General features: G+C 42.0%; 1 protein-coding gene across 7 annotated transcripts in view; it reads left to right on the top strand.

The window, feature by feature from the left end:
- Nucleotides 1–11415, top strand: part of znf800b (zinc finger protein 800b) — a 32028-nt gene extending 20613 nt beyond the window's left edge. For 6 of the 7 annotated variants that reach the window (XM_040147075.1, XM_040147095.1, XM_040147065.1 and 3 more), the window contains 7 exons: nt 2256–2436; nt 2588–2777; nt 2968–3130; nt 5269–5633; nt 5898–7064; nt 8148–8259; nt 8568–9029. In XM_040147075.1, the coding sequence (XP_040003009.1) occupies nt 2256–2436; nt 2588–2777; nt 2968–3130; nt 5269–5633; nt 5898–7064; nt 8148–8249 (2168 nt within the window). In that variant the 3' untranslated portion in view covers nt 8250–8259; nt 8568–9029. Of the gene's footprint in view, nt 1–2255; nt 2437–2587; nt 2778–2967; nt 3131–5268; nt 5634–5897; nt 7065–8147; nt 8260–8567; nt 9030–10724 lie in introns of those variants that run through there. The other variant, XM_040147049.1, reaches the window with a different exon arrangement.
- The last annotated feature ends 5188 nt before the right edge of the window (nt 11416–16603 follow it).

Raw genomic sequence — 16603 nt, 5'->3', positions numbered from 1 at the left:
TAGCCCTGTTCTCACAGTCCTAAAGTCAACGCACAAAAAACATAAAAGATAAAAAAAACACACAAATGCCCATAAAGTAAAAATTAAAATCAATGGGCAGAACAGGTATAACACAAACTCCAAGAGCTGGGGCTAGAGCTTTTGTGCATGCTGAAGACATGCCAATGCAAACTTGTTGAGATCACAAAAACAATGACTCCCTGAATGAGGCAGGGATCAAACTTGACTTCAGCTACGGCCCCATACACACTTACACAAAAACCCATGCATAGAATCACCTGATTACTTCAATATTTCCTAAGGAGCTTCCACATTTTACTTTCACATTCTGTCACTCCAAGGTTTTTTCTCTCTCTCTTTCACGCCATCTGTTTCCTACTCATTATTCTCCTCTCATCTCCTCTGTCTGTCCACAGCCCTTTGTCCTTCCTTCACACACACATTCACACATAAACTCACATGCACATGCACAAACTGTAACATCTTCAATACGTCAATTATTTCTCTTACACAAAGTGCAGTTTCTATTCTGCCCTTCCCTCAAATCACTAAGAAAATTGAGTTTGATCTTGCACCATCAGTGTTTTATCTACTTCTCATTAGCCACAGTATGTGTCCACATCGCTATTCTTGGCCACTTAGAAGCGGTAGGAAACTCCGAGAGAGGATGAAGCCTAGCTCTTTTAAGTAATTTCTCTATTACTTAACATTCCTTTGCTCTACTCTTAAAAGAGAAATCAACCTCAACACAAACGGTCAACTATATTTTGCTAGGTTTTATCCAATGTATGATCGCTGTTGGAAAAAAGAATTATGTTTCATCACAGTCTTCTCTGTTTGTCTCCTGTTGTGAAGAATACTATAAAAGAAACTTGCACATTTACTAAAAGAAGAATACCCTAATCAGGGACGCTGTAGAAGGGAAAAAGAATTTAATTCGCTATAAAAGAAAGCTCTGTGCACAAAAATATGTGCCAAACCAAGAGTGCACGGATAGAAAATATTTGGTAGCCCTAGACCCTCATCTATTCAGTACATAGGTGCAGTTACACAAACCTATCCACATTCAGACTTTATTAAGTGTTTTTCCATTTCTTTTGTGGCTTTTTAGATTTTTTCAGAAAAACAAGAAAATTGAGGAAAAGGAGTGACTGCCTGCTGTGAGATGATGATGTGTTTTTAGATTTTGGGGCTTTTATCTGATACCTATGCACAATTTGCCACAAGAAGTAGACAGGCTGGGGTTCAATGTCTTGCTCAAAGACATTTTAGAGAAAACACCGGCTGTTGATGCACATGTTTTAGCTGTTAAGGGGTCAGTAATTTTATTAATAAGATTATCTTGCAAACCATCAGGTCACACTACCATTTGTCAAATGGTGACTTCATAGCTAAATGAATGTTTTAGGTTACATTGTGTTTATTATCTACTATCTACTATTATGAATAAATGTACATTTTTAAAGGGCTTATAAGTAAAACATGGCTCTATAGTAAGATCAAGTAGAAGTATTGGGAAACTAAAACAGCCAACTTGTGCCCTCTTCCACAATCCTTCATGTTTTCTTACCTTTTTTCTTTTTTTAAGAAAATCTATATTTTGTAATAATTTCTAGCTTATTCTCTGTTTGGTAACTGATAGATGTTAGGCTGGATGGGCTGGGTGCTGCAGATAAAAGACCTCAGATTGTTATGTCCACTTTATGTTTCTAAAGTTTACACTGGGACCTCCACTGCGTACAAAGTCACTCAGGTGATTGGTCTGATCGTGCTTTAGTTAGTCGTAAAAGCTAAATGTTGGCTTTTTTTGCATTCAGATCTGTGATCTTCATTCCCAAATAAGCTGTGAAGCAGCTGGTAAGACAAGGCGCAATTTGCTGGATGTTTCATATCAACCAACTACAATGGTGTGGTAAGCTCACACCTGTTATGCTACACCTAACAAATGCTGTACCATTGTTTACTTGGGTTTTGAAAAAAAATGAACACTGTGGTTGTTCAGAGGCCCTGCAAAATTCAAGCTTTCCTACGAAAAGTGAGCTGGGCCAAGTCTTCCTGTTTAAAAGGACTGAATATCTCAGCAGCTGTAAGAGAGGTGACTGGCACCAGTCAGGAACTCATATGGTAGTTTTGTATAAAGAGCAAGTATAATATTGCTGATTGAACCTAACTTGAACGAAACATAATTTTTATTAATTACTTTAATGTTAATTTTTAAAAGATGTTTTTGGATTGTTTTTTGTTTTTTTCTCTAGGTTCGTCGGGTGATGACAGACAGAGTGTAGCCATGAAGGATTTATTAGATGCCATATATCCCAGAGTCAGCCGACCAGACTACGTGGTCCGACTGGAGCCCATTCAGACCACTACCAAGGCCGTGTTCCAGTACCTCACCACAGAAGAGGAACTGGCTAGATATCCATCACACACACCCAGGTCGGTGGTATGCTGATGGCATAAGATGTACTATAACTTAAATGTTACACAAATGTAGCTGGTGTAGACTTGACTTTAGTGTACTACAGCCAAAGTTTGTCGCTCAGATCCTTCCCATGTCTCAGATATTATGTTTCAATGTCCTCTACAGTGCCAGAGAGAGTCCAGTGGCATGGGAAGGAGAACCAGTGGACGGTGTGGACAGCAACCAAGCGAGCCAGCGTGGCGGCCCAGAGAGCCACAGCAGCCCAGGACCGAACCAGGGACAGAGGAGGTGGGAGGCCGAGGAGGAAGCTAAAGAAGAGCAGCCACAGCCTGAAGAGGAGGGTTCCACTAGTGGGGTACTTTAGGAGTAAACATGCAGTGAAAGTCATCTACATCTTTAAATTCATTTGATAAATACCCATCACTTCTGAGACTGGTTGCATATTCATATGCTGACCAACGCACAAAGATCTGCTCTTCTACATTGCCTTGTTTGTTGTCGTTAGTCAATCTCTCATCCCTCTTTGTTTATCTCTTTGCCATTAGGTTGAGGATGTGACAATCTCCTGCTGTCTGTGTGGTCAGGACTTTAACTCGCGCCGCAGCATCAGGCGTCACTGCCGCAAAATGCATCAGACCAAACTCGAGGAGCTCCGAAAGTTCACGGAGACAAGAACAGTACCCACAAGCCTGCTCTCTATGGTGAAAGGTAAGTGTTCACACAAATAACAATGAAAAAGATGAAATATTGTAATTTAAAAATTGATCAATATTATAAAATATTGATTTTAATATAGGGTCAAGTCAAGTCAGTTTTATTTATATCGCAGGTCTAGACCATACTCTTTCTAGTTGTATTTACAGAGACCCAATATTTCCCCATGAGCAAGGGGGTTATGAATGACTTAGACACACACACACATGCATGTATTATACATAAAATATATCATTTATATTTGTGTGTGTGTGTGTGTGTGTGTATGTATGTGTGTGTATGTATATGTGTATGTATGTATTTGTGTGTTTATGTATGTATGTATATACAGCTCTGAAAAAAATTAAGAGACCACTGCAAATTTTTCTGAAATCAGCATGTTAAATGTATGACAGCCATTCCATTCCAGTGTCTGTTGAATTCAAACACAAGCACACCTCATTCTACTTAATGAGGTAATGATTAGTTGATTACCTGAACCAAATCTTATTTAACAAGGAAGTATAAAAACCACTGCTGTGGTCATCATTAGCCTCTTGCAATAGGACCAGCTGGAAGGTAAAAACAGTGCTAGTAGAACCTCAAACGTAATTGGAATCACAAAATAACTATTGACCATGCCAAAGAAAAGTTTTGAGTGAGGAAAAGAAGGGTTCAATTCTGGCTTTACTGGCAGAGGGATACAGTGAGCGTCAGGTTGCTTTCATCTTAAAATTTCTAAGACGGCGGTTCATAAGAACAAGGTCAAGCAGCAGATATTGGAGAAAACAAAGCTAAAGACCGGCAGAGGGCGAAAACGACTCTCCACTGACGGGGATGACCATCAACTCATTTGAATGTCACTCAGCAACAGTTGGATGACATCAAGCGACCTTTGAAAAGAATGGCAGATGGCAGCTCGAGGTGAAGTGCACGGCGAGAACGGTTCGAAACAGGCTCCATAGGGGCAGGACTCAAGTCATTTAAAGCTAGAAAAAAGCCCTTCATCAATGACAAGCAAAGAAGAGCCAGGCTGAGGTTTGCAAAAGACCATAAGGATTGGACCATAGAGGACTGGAGTAAGGTCATCTACTCTGATGAGTCCAGTTGTTTTCAGCTTTGCCCAACACCTAGTCGTCTAATGGTTAGACTGAGACCTGAAAAGGCCTACAAGCCAGAGTGCGTCGCACCCACTGTGAAATTTGATGGAGGATCGGTGATGATCTGGGGAAGCTTCAGGAAGGCTGGAATCGGGCAGATGCATCTTTGCGAAGGACACATGACTCAAGCCATGTACAAGGTTACCCTGGGAGAAAACTTGCTTCCTTCTGCTCTGACAATGTTCCCCAACTCTTAGGATTGGTTTTTCTAGCAGGACAATGCTCCATGCCACACAGCTAGGTCAATCAAGGTGTGAATGAAGGACCAGCAGATTGAGACCCTGTCATGGCCAGCCCAACCTCCAGACCAGAGAAACTGATAAATTGGCAGAGGTCTCTTAATTTTTTCCAGAGCTGTATATATGTTTATGTGTGTATATATATATATATATATATGTGTGTGTGTGTGTGTGTGTGTGTGTGTGTGTGTGTGTGTATGTGTGTGTGTGTGTGTGTATGTGTGTGTGTGTGTGTGTGTGTGTGTGTGTGTGTGTGTGTATAGATGTGTGTGTATATATGCATTTGTGTATATATGTATGTATACATAAGTGAGTGTGTTTGTGTATTTATATCTCTCTCTCTCTCTCTTTCTCTCTCTCTCTCTCTCTCTCTCTCTCTATATATATATATATATATATATATATATATATATATATATATATATATATATATATATATATATATATATATCATATACATCATATATCATATATCATATATATATATATAGATCTTGGTGTTTTTTTTTCTGTTATTTTTTACTTGTTAAAATAGTATTTTCATGCTTTGGCAGCACTGTTTTTGGACAGTTGAGGGGGGGAATCCAGACAGTAGTGATAATGATAATAATAATAATAATAATTGAAATAGTTGGTGTTGAGCATGAATATGGGGGCAGTAGGTGGTTTGCAGTCACAGATCCAGACTCTGCAGCTCCGGAGGGGCAGAGTAAATTGTCAATTAAAATAATAATTATTCTTGTTGATGTTGGAGGTCGGCCGAGGACTCTCAGCACACCTACTGGAAAATCTTGCCCAGTGTGCCTCAAAACTTTTGCTACCAAAGCCAACGTGCGCCGCCACTTTGACGAGGTACACCGTGGTCTGCGGAGGGACACCAACACACCCAGCATTGCCTCGCGGCCTGGCCAGCCCTTCTCTCTGGAGGTCACACCTCCGAAGAAGACCAACAGTTCCTCTCCAACACGTGGCCACAACTCCAAGTCCACACCTGTGAACTCTAAAACAACGCCTTCAAACCAAAACCAATCCAAACCTCAGAGTCAGCTCCCAGCCTCTCCACAGGTGAACCCTGCCTCATGTCGGTGCACGCTCTGCAAGAGGAATTACAGCTCCCAGGTTGGTTAGTTGCACTACTGGCATTTTGGAGCTCTAGCCTTTGCTTTCTTTAGGTGTGGCTGTAGTAGTAGTTAAAGGTACTCCCAAGTTGTACCAGCGGATACTTATTTATTTTCATCTTAAATGGGTTGTCCTTATCCTTGGGGATCCAAACAGGGTAGGAGAACACAACCGGAAATTGTGGGTGTTTAGTTACATGAATGTATGTGTAATTTTTAGAGGAAGATGTTTCGATTGATCTTTGATTTTATCTGTGTATTTCAGCTCATGTTGAAGAGGCACATGCGTATTGTCCACAAAATATACAGCATCAAAAGTAACAGGTCTGCTGCCATGCCGATCTCTGCTACTACAGCAGCTACTGCTAACAGCAGCAGCACCAACTTAGGCCTTAGCAACAACATCCGAGTGAAAGAGGAAGCAGTAGAACCCTCAGATGAAGAAAACGACGAGGATATTGACAGTAGTCCGGCCCCTTCTCCAAGTGATAGCACTGGGACAGCTAAAGGTGTTTCTGTGGCACACAATGCCATGAAGGTGAAGGAGGAGGAAGCCCCATCAAGCCCAAAGATGATGTCATCCTTATCTTCATCATCTTCCCGTGGAGGCAGCATGTGCAGTGGGGGCGTCGCCACCAAAATGACCAAACTGTCAGTGGGTTTTGACTTCAAGCAGCTCTTCTGCAAACTGTGCAAGCGACAGTTCAGCTCACGTCAGAACTTAACAAAGCACATTGAGCTGCACACAGATGGCAACGACATCTTCATTAAGTTTTACCGTTGCCCCCTCTGTCGCTACGAGTCACGTCGCAAACGTGATGTCCTGCGCCACGTGACTGTAGTCCACAAGAAGTCATCTGCATACCTAGCCAAGATCATGCCCAAACTGGAGAGCAGGGCGGTGAAGAGGCTAGCTGAGGTAGTCCTCAACAGTACAAGCCCAAACAAGAGGACGAGCAGCGGCGTCAAAGAGGAAGTGAACGGACGTCACGCCTCTTCGTCATCCTCCTCCTCACCTTCACCTCCCGTCACACGAAAGCAAGAGTGCTCCACAACTGGCCCTACCTCCTCTTCAGCCTCCTCTTCCTCCTCCTCTTCCTCCGCCCCACCTCCTGCCCCCGTCACTCGGAAACAGCAGGACCTCTCATCGCCAGCAATCGCCCCCTCCCCTCCTGTCACCCGTAAGCAGGAGAGACAGCAGACCCACCAGCATCGCCCCATCAGCCCACCACTGACCCGCCGCAGTGAAAAACACACACACCAACGCAACTCCTCCTCCACCACCTTGCCCAGCCACCAGCCACCACACACCAGACGGCATGATGCCCAGTCCGAGAGCAGCGGCACAGGAACATCGTCCACTGAAGTCAGGGTGACCAAGAATTTCTCCCTCCATGCTTGTGACCAGTGTGGACGAGCCTTTGCTAAGAAGGTACTGGATTTTCAGTTTCCCTTACGTTTTTTTTTTTTTTTTTTAAGAAATACTTGATTTTTCCTAGTAAGACATAACACTTGTTGACTAGCTTAAAAAGAACAAACAAAGTAGAGTGCTACAGTGAAAATTATCTATAGATTCCAGTCTGAGGGGGTCATTGTCAGGGTACACAGTGTAGTGGATAAGATGATTATCGTCACTTTGTATGCCCTCATGAAGACTCTAGACAAAGAGAATTGGTGTCTTGGTTTTAACCTCAGATCTGACGCAGAGTGCCTTGAATTGACTTAACTGAAAAATCATCCCCTAATTCCTAAGAAATAACACTCAATGTCAGTTAAATCATCATATGAATTCCATATAATGGATTTCTTTTCATTAATACAAAATCAGACTTCCAACCAAATCACTGATTAGGATGTGTAATAAGTTGCATATGAGAGGCATTAAAAAAAATGACAGGATAGTAAGAAGCAATTCTTTATTCTATCATAAATTGTTGTCCTTCATTTACTGCTGTGGTAGTTTGCCAACCCTCTGGCTAAAACACAGTCTGAATCAAGTAGAGCTGAAATGAAAAGTCAAATAATTGACTGAAATTGATTTAGAATCAGCCTGCAACTGATCTGATAGTAAATTAATTATTTTAAAGTCATTTTTCAAGGAAAACTCAAATATTCTCTGTTTCCAGCATCCCAAATGTAAGGATTTACTGCTTTTCTCTGCTTTATATTGTTTTAAATCAAATGCCCCTCAAATTTGAGGGGCATTATTCTATATTTTCAGACATTGCATAGCTCAAATGATTAACATATCAATCGAGAAAATAATTAATTTCATAATCAATAAAATTGTTAGTTGAAGCCTTGGTTTCCAAATATATCAGCTGATTCTGATAGAATCAGGTGTGCTCATTATCTGCCTGTAGTGTGATATTAAAGATATCTAAACCAGTAGTCTAATTTCATGTAATGAAAAAAAAAACTATCAAAAAACTTTTGCATGCATCTGCATACTGTGTGGATTTATTGCTTCAGACAATCTGTGTAAATGATCTTTTCTGTAAATCGTTTTTGTCAGCTGTACCTGGAGTCTCACAAGCGAAGCCATCGTAACGCAGCGACGGCAGCAGCCAGCAGGAGGAAAGGAGTCAGTACCCGCTCCAAATCCCTGTTATGGTGAAAGACACAGCGTAAGAATAACGAGAGTTTAGTACCTACAGTATGACTCTGCCACTTCATGGCTGTCTATTTCTCCTCTCACAGTTTGCTTCTTTTTCTTTTTTTTCTGTTTTCTCTCTGCCTCTGAGTTGCTTATTTCTCCACTCTGCTCATTAGAAATCTTCCTGTTTGTCTGGCTGTTGCTCTTTTTTTCTGCATCTTTCTTAACAATGACCTCTTCCTTCCCTCCTTTATCTCTTGATCCTTCCCCGTACAGTCTGTATTCTGTTCTTTCCTTTGTTCTCATCTTTCCTCACCTTGTTCTTCTCTCTGCTCACAGTCCACCGGGGATAATGGAAGAGTGAGCCCCTAACAATGAAGAAGTGAATCAAAACTTTCAATTGGAAAAATAACGGAGGAATGGAATGAGCACAGAGCAGCGATGAAAGGAAACAAACAAAAGGAACAATCGAGCATGACAGGAGTGAAGTACAAAGGATTTTCCTCCTTTTGCTTAAGAACCAAATATATTGTTGGAATCTGACATTTTTTTGTACAGTTTCATTATGAAGCCAGCCAGCTTGCTGGACGGTGGCGCTGCTATCCATGGAGAGTCTGCTCACTAATGCTATATATCTGTATTTACTTACTAAAGTATGTAAATATAGATCCATATGCAGATAACTGATTTGTACTGCTCTGCTCTCGGTAAACTGCCTTTAGTAAAATGATGAAGACATAGTAGACTATGGACATGAGAGAGTGTGTGTGTGTGTGTGGTGTGTGTGTGTGTGTGTGTGTGTGTGTGTGTGTGTGTGTGTGTGTGTGTGTGTGTGTGTGTGTGTGTGTGTGTGTGTGTTTGTGAGTCTGTGTGTGTGAGTGTGTGTGTGTGTGTGTGAGTGAGTGAGAAAGAGGGAGGGAATCAGAACTGGACCGTGGCATCCACAGGAACCAGACTGGAAACTGTGTAAGACCCTTACAGTCTTACACAGATACACAAAATGTATTTGGGTCTTTTGGTATTAGCATTTCAGATCAGTTAATCTTCATCTTTTCTCTATATTCAGACATTATATAGGATGTTGAGGGTGGTAACAATTTGCTATATTCAAAAACCACTTGCTTAGCATTACCACAGATCAACTGAAAATACATTTTCATCTCCTTTTTTTTCCATCCACTTTTCCCGTCCACCTAATTTTGCTGACATTTTCCCTCTGACAATTGGAGCACTGTGTCCTGCTATCTAACGGAGAAAACCCATACCCAAAGTGTTTGATCCTGTAAGTCTAGCTGCCTGCCTTAGAGTTGAAAATCTCTTTATCTTCTCATGTAAATGTTTCCTTACACATCTTGATGCCTTACTCTGTATTTGTAATATTCTTCATGCTAGCAGCCCATAGTCTTACTCAGTATTTGCTTTGTAGTGACCAACAGCAGGCTCTGCAGACCAAGTCTTATATTAGATGATCGAATGTTCATAATATTACAGGGTATAGTCAAAATATGGGAGAGCCCAGAGTATATTTGCAGTTTTCCTCAAGAATTGTGTGTGCACCTTTTTCTAATACCACTTCTATCATTTTCCAGTGGTCACTGTTATTTTCTGCCTTCTCTGCTTAGACAGATTGCATGCTTGTGAAGGGTGATTCCTTTACCTTGACCATACCCTGTTTTACCTCTATATATTAGCTAACTTATCAGCCCCTGGTTACAAGAGAACCGTGGGCCTGTGTGAAGCAAGGTTTCAATAAGACATAAGTCACAATACATGGATTATGTTAGTATATAACAGATCAGTTCAGCTATTAACTCTAAGGTGCGCTATTACAGGCAAAACACACCTTAGGTGGTAAATCACTCATGTAAAGGTGAGAGAGTCCAATTTAGTAAGCAGGAAAATGGGGCTGCTCATATTATGAGGAGTAATGTGTGTTTGAAGGCATGTTTTTGCAGACAGGTCACCTTTGGTGTAACAGCCATACTGCTTTAGGCATTAGAAACCGTTAACTGCAAGACATCACCCTAAATATCACCAAGATAATGGTGTTCAAAATATAGGCATCATACAGTGTTACTGTACTGTGCATCTTGGCTATGGCTGTAATGCTTTTAGTCAATTTTTGGCCAATGGGAGCTAAAACCACAACTGGCAGCAGTGCAGCATCATATCAACGTGGGTGCTAGTGAGTTCTCGAAAACAGACGTGCCTATCTCAACTTTAAGCAGCAGCAGGTGTAACAGGCTTGAATTGACAGCAGCTGTTTGGGAACCATCTATAGGTGGTGCTAATATTGATCAGAAAAAGGGCCAAAACATACAAACTGAGAAACCCACATGCCTCTTCAGAGCGAAACACTTCACTTTTCCTGACTTCAAAGTTTACATTAAATTTTATGTCCAGTTAACAATAAATGCAGGGGCTTGTTCAAATAAACTTAGTGAACTTTTCTTTTTAACTTCACCAATAAAATCTCCATTTTTTTTTTTTTTTTAGACTAAATGCTGCAACGGTTCCTTTCAAAATGGGCTTTCATGAACTCAAACTTAAGGGGGCTGCATTTGTTTGATCAGAGCTCTGGAGGTAGTCTTTGAAACACTGGCACATGAGGAGAGTTGGGAGGAAAGGATTGAGGAAGACCAAATGTAGATATGTCTTAATGTTCAAACAGAAAGCCATGAAATGGAAGAAAACCAGAAAAAAGGAAAGACCAAACTTTATTTTTATAACTGAAAACGCTAATGTGACAAGGTCTTGGAAACATGTATATATGGATTCATCCTACACGGATGGTATAAATAATAGTTATATTAGTCACAATAGTTATTGACTTGTACTTAACTGTTGGTTGACCATATGCTTCAAACATGTCTGACTAGTTACTGCTCTGTCACTGTTTAACACTGAGGCAAGTTTGCGTTGTTCCACAATTAGTTGTCTTTTTTTGTATCTCATTCCTTTGGAAAGAGGACATTTTTGTTGGGATGTATCAAGAAGAGAACAGCAATCAAACCTCAAGAGACTCTTAGGACTTTTTTTTTATTTTCAAACTTTGTCATTTCTTTCATCATCAGTTGTAATATGTTATAAAACTCACAGTCTAGAGAACCTGAGAAGAGTTAGAGAAGCCTTTCAGATGTGACAAGAATGTTAAAACCAACCACTTAATAAATAAAAATGTACTGCTTCAAACCTCAGAGGGGGGTTTTGCGTTGCTTTGTTTTTTTTCCCTCAGATATGAGCCTTACACTACCATCAGTCATGTTTGTTTACTGCGTTTGTCGAGAGGAGACTTCATTTACCTTCACAGGAATTGCTTCTTTGGACATTTACATTTTCACATACTTTTTTTGAATTCCTAGTTTGCCTTCCCACATATTTCCTGTGCTGCAATACGTCATTGCTTTTGACACCTCATAAGATTGATACAAGGATTTATGTCGGTGACATCGATGAGAGACATAGTTTCACTGCACATTGACCTGCATGGAGTGAAACAAATCAATGCAGGGTACTATGAGTAAAGTGTGTATTCAGAGACAGCTTAAAACCACACATGCTGCTCCTTCAATTTTGACCACTGTTTTTGTAGTGCGTCTCTCCCGCGTCCTCGGGCTTTATAGTAGAGCAATAATACATTTCTGGAGCACAGAGTCTTCATCAGAGGTTTTTTTTTCTGAAAAAAAAGGAAACCTCTTAAAAGATAGTGCTAACTTCATATTAACCAGACTCTTAAAGAAATTAACCCTTTTTTTTTTTGGTTGTTGCTTGAGACGCTCCGTAGACCCCTGAAGACCCTTGATGTTCCCTGGCCCGCACACGGGACACCAGTGCAGAAGAGGTACTTAAGGCCAGTGTAGTCTAACATACAGTAAACAGCTTTCAATACATTCTGATTTTCCACTTTACAGTGATAGGAGAAATACTCAGGTCCTCTACTCAATAGCACACTGTAAAGAAACTCCACAAGTCCTGCACTGAAAATGTTACGTAAGTAAAAGTATAAGTAATATAAGCAAAGTAAAGTATCAGAAATAAAAGTACTCAATGCAGAAATATGGCCCCTGTGAGTCTTATACTATTATACATTACATTATGACTGTTGTAGTTGGTCGAGGTGGAGCTAATTTTAATCCACTTTATATAATCTATAATGATACATTATGTTTCATGCACTGATCATATGTTTGTATGTAAAATTGTAATAAAGCAAGTAGTACTTAACATGAAATTAAAGAATATTGAAGTACAGTACCCCAAAACTGTACTTTATCTAAACTTTCAGTGTGTCCCACAAAGGACAAGACCTGCACTGCGTGACATCAGCCCCCCCCCCAAAAAAAACCCTGCTCTTTCTTCCGTTGCAGTTACACGACCTCGGCCACGAAACGGCGCCATTGCACCGCGTCCCCCTCCACCGTCGCCGCAGCGGTGAAGCCACACTTTGGACGTGTTGCGCGCATCCTCCACGTTGCCACATACGAGAACACCCGGGGTCTGTCTCGATTGCCCGGTTTCTCCCACTCCACACAGCTTATCCGATTGTTATTACACTTCAAATGGGATGTGGTTCATTTATTTCATTCCATTCACCACAAAAAGCCATGGCGCCGTGCTTTTACAAGGGGGGGGGGGTCAATGGGCGCAGTGAGAATGGATTGGAGTTCGGGCAATTAAGAGTGTGGCGCATCGGCCGTGTGAGCATATTTTGATGACTTATTAATGTGTTCAAATAACCAAAGCCCTCTATTGTGGAAACTATATATCCGATTGATTGGTAATAAACATGATTGAACCGGTGGACTCTGCTGGACGACATAGGCGCAATCGGACGGTGCCTGGGTGAGGGCGGTATTAAGCGGACGCCTGGAGCACATAAGACCCCCCCTGTGTGTGTTTCCCGTGGAGCGGTTGGTGTGCTTCGTGCCGCTGCGGAGTCGTGCGCTGTCCCTTTCAGCACCGACGACCCGGAGGAGCTGGAGAGGAGCGAGGGGTGGGGGGTTGTGGGGGGGGGGGACGACGCGCGTCCGTGGAGCAGCGCCAGCGGACTTCGCGGGAAGGGGTCTATGCGCGAAGTGGCTGAAAGCTTGGAGATGAGCATGGATGGGGGAAAAAAACCAAGAAAAAGAAAGCAGGTGGGCTTTACCAACAATATGGATCATGACTGACAGAGTCCGCGCCGCGTATGGTGGATTCCTCTGCTCTGCCTCCCACCTCTCTCTCTCTCTCTATGTGTGTGTGCGTCTGTGTGTGTGTGTATGTGTGTGTATCGGGGACTCATTCCTCGGTATCGACTTCATTACAGGCAGCCTCCCTCTATTGTCTCCTTAAACAAGTGCGGGGTTAAAAATTGCTTTTGCATCACTAAAATCCGCTCTGCAGCTCACGACGCAGCACTTTTTAAACACCGACTACAGACATTTTCCTCTTTTCTTTTTCCGTCTCCAGCTTGCGGATGGTCTAATATTTCTTAAAATCCTCTTGCTGTTGTGTGTGTGTGTGGGGGGGGGGGTTGGAAAAAATTTTGAAAAAAAAATTCACTCCAGGAGGACTGACCTTTTTTTTTTTTTTTTTTTTGGGTGGGGGGGTGGGGGACTGCTGCGCTCCGCAAGGAAGTTGCCCGAGGCGGACAGGGACCCCAAGGAGTCCGCGGAGGAGGCTGAAGACGGAGCCACCTCTCACCCTTCACACATACACACTCGGATGAATTTGATTTTCTGAGGTATATCACAGAGCCTTCTGTTATGTAGAATTTTTTTCTTTTTTCTTTTTTCTTTTTTCCTCCACTCTGACTAAATGCTGTTGCATTGCAAAATGTTGTTGTGCTGTCTCTCGTTTGTGGCATCCTCACATTCCTCTAGTGCTGGATTTTGAGCCGTCCGTCTTATTCATGGTCTCAATTTGCCTATTTCTTGTGGGATTTTATTGATTTTTACTCATAATTGTTATTTCATGTGGATTCTGTGCAGTAGAGGGTAGGTGAGTACAGGGCTTACCAGCACATGGAAAGAGGTATGTTTCACGAAGTGACTCAATTTTGCCTGGATATAGAGTCTTTAAAAAACAAAACAAAACAAGGAGACATGGGAAAACAAGCTCCTTAATTTGCTCTCTTTAAAGATATCACTGCGCTGGTGTTTCTCTGCTTTTACTGTGGATGACACTGTCTTAATTAACCCACTACTGCTGTACAGCAAGAAGCCTATGGGGCTGCGTAATGAGCCTACTCCCTTAGAGTTTGATCTCACATAGCCTTATTTCTGAACCTGTGGGCTGTATTTTTGTCTCCAGACACATGACTTAATCACGTCAGAGGCCTCTATTTTAAAAATGATGGGCGAGCTACAGTGTCTCTGTCTCTTAGCAATGCAAGCTGGGATTGTATGTTTTTATCCAACTGTGGAAAACAGTCAAAAAGGTTTAAAATGACATTGAAGATGGGGCGAAAGTGTTTTCACTTGTAGATAGAATTCATTGGAAACATGGAATGTATTTGCAGATGAGTCCAAAAGACAGAAAATGCATTTTGTTTATCATTTACTTGAAATATATTGCATTGCTGTCATCGACATGTATGGATTTGTTTCACATACACACTAAATGGAGGGTGAAAGAGGTGTATGTGAGTGTGTGTGTGTGTGTGTGTGTGGACCATGATCGTGCTCATAAAATCATAGAAAAAATGCGAATGTGAGAAATGATTGAGATCAGAACAAGAGAGGGAACAGGTGGAGAAGAAAAAGAGAGAGAGAAGACCAAAAAGGGGATGACAGAGAGACCGACTGCAATTGCTGAGCGTGAGACTCAGAGAAACACCTACTTAGAGAGAGAGGAAGGGAGAGAATGAAGAGGGAAGGATGGGGAGAGGACAGCCCAGCAGAAAAGCTATCACTTTCTGAAAAGAGCAGCCCTCTCCCCAGAGAGATGAGGAGCCCTGCAGAAGGTGATGTGATAGAGGAGGATAGGAGGAGACAACGGCAGAGGAACAGAGGATGGTGGTAATAAGAAACAGGAGGAAATAAGAAAAAGGGAGGGAGAAAGAATCAGGGGAGATGAAGGAGGAAATGAGGAGGGAGGAGGTGATAAAGAGGAGAGGCACGGAGGCCAGGTGTGGAGCAGGGAGGGGGAGAGAGAAGACTAGGGAAGAGAAAAGTTTAAGTAGCAGGAAGGAAAGAGGAGAGGAGACAAGGTTAACAAAAACAGTGTGGACCAAAGAGTGGACAAGGTGGTGTAAATTAAAAAGAGTGACGAGTTAGCCACAGCCGCTTGGGGTTTAACCCTCTTCATCTTTGAGCCACTAGGCATCACGGCAGAGGAAACCTCCTTCTTCAGGATGTCTGCTGTCTTCCTCTAGGCTGCCACATGGGAGCAGAAATCTAGTTTTTTTTTGAGCCTTTGCAAAGCATCACAAAGTACAAGGACTCTCACGGGAGCATAGGGCTGCCATTAAGATTGAAAGATTAATAGCTAAGATCGGGTTATCAAGAAAACAGCACAAAACCAGGTGTGTAGTACTGATAAATGAACTTGCAGATCAGGATGTCACCTCCCTGGAAATGTGATAATTCTGAGTGAGTGCAAGTGTAAATGAAAGACGAAAACTTTTAATAACCAAGGGGCACTCAGTTCAGTCACGAGGCGCTCACACATCGTCCTGATCAGATTTCTTGGCTCCCTTCTTGAGACGTGTGGCCACATTTTGAAAGAATGTAATTGTTTTTAAATCAGGAACGGGCTCTCCCGCGTTTAAAGATGTCCACTGGGTCAGCATAAGTCCATGTGCTGCCTCTTCCCTTTGAGAGGATCCAATTTCTGCCAAATATTATGAGCCAAAAAGATGACATAAGTAGCAAAAGCGGGGGGGGGGGGTGATCAACAGAAGCAGAGTCTGGACCCTATTAGTGTGTTGTCAGAAGCAGACATTAATTGCACGTAGTAAGGCTTAATAACAGGGACCCCAAGCCTCATTTGAAGCCCTTCTGTGGCAAGTGGAGCCTGAATCCAATGAAAAAGCATCGCATAAACAATGTTGCGGCGAGTAAAATACATGGTGTTAGCATTTGAATCAGAGCTGGGCTAACCCATATAAAACAGGGTTTTTAATCATAGCAGGGGCTTGGCTGTGTATCAGTGGCTTTGACCTAATTCCATTTAGAGTGGAGAGAAACCGATGAATTAATTGGGACAGAATCGAATTATTAATGGATTCACCGAGAGAGCGGCTCACGCTGTGATGAGATCTGGGCCCGAAAACCCTGTTATTCGGGTCCTTGTGGGTGAAACTAGGTAGGCCTGCTTCAAATTTAAGTTTTGCAAATAATGCTGTGCTTTCAGTATTGACAGCCTTTTTTTTTTTTTTTTTTTACTATATTATG

Source organism: Xiphias gladius, chromosome 2 (assembly GCF_016859285.1).
Source record: "Xiphias gladius isolate SHS-SW01 ecotype Sanya breed wild chromosome 2, ASM1685928v1, whole genome shotgun sequence".
Lineage (NCBI taxonomy): Eukaryota > Metazoa > Chordata > Actinopteri > Istiophoriformes > Xiphiidae > Xiphias > Xiphias gladius.
This window is presented reverse-complemented; position numbering and strand designations above follow the sequence as displayed.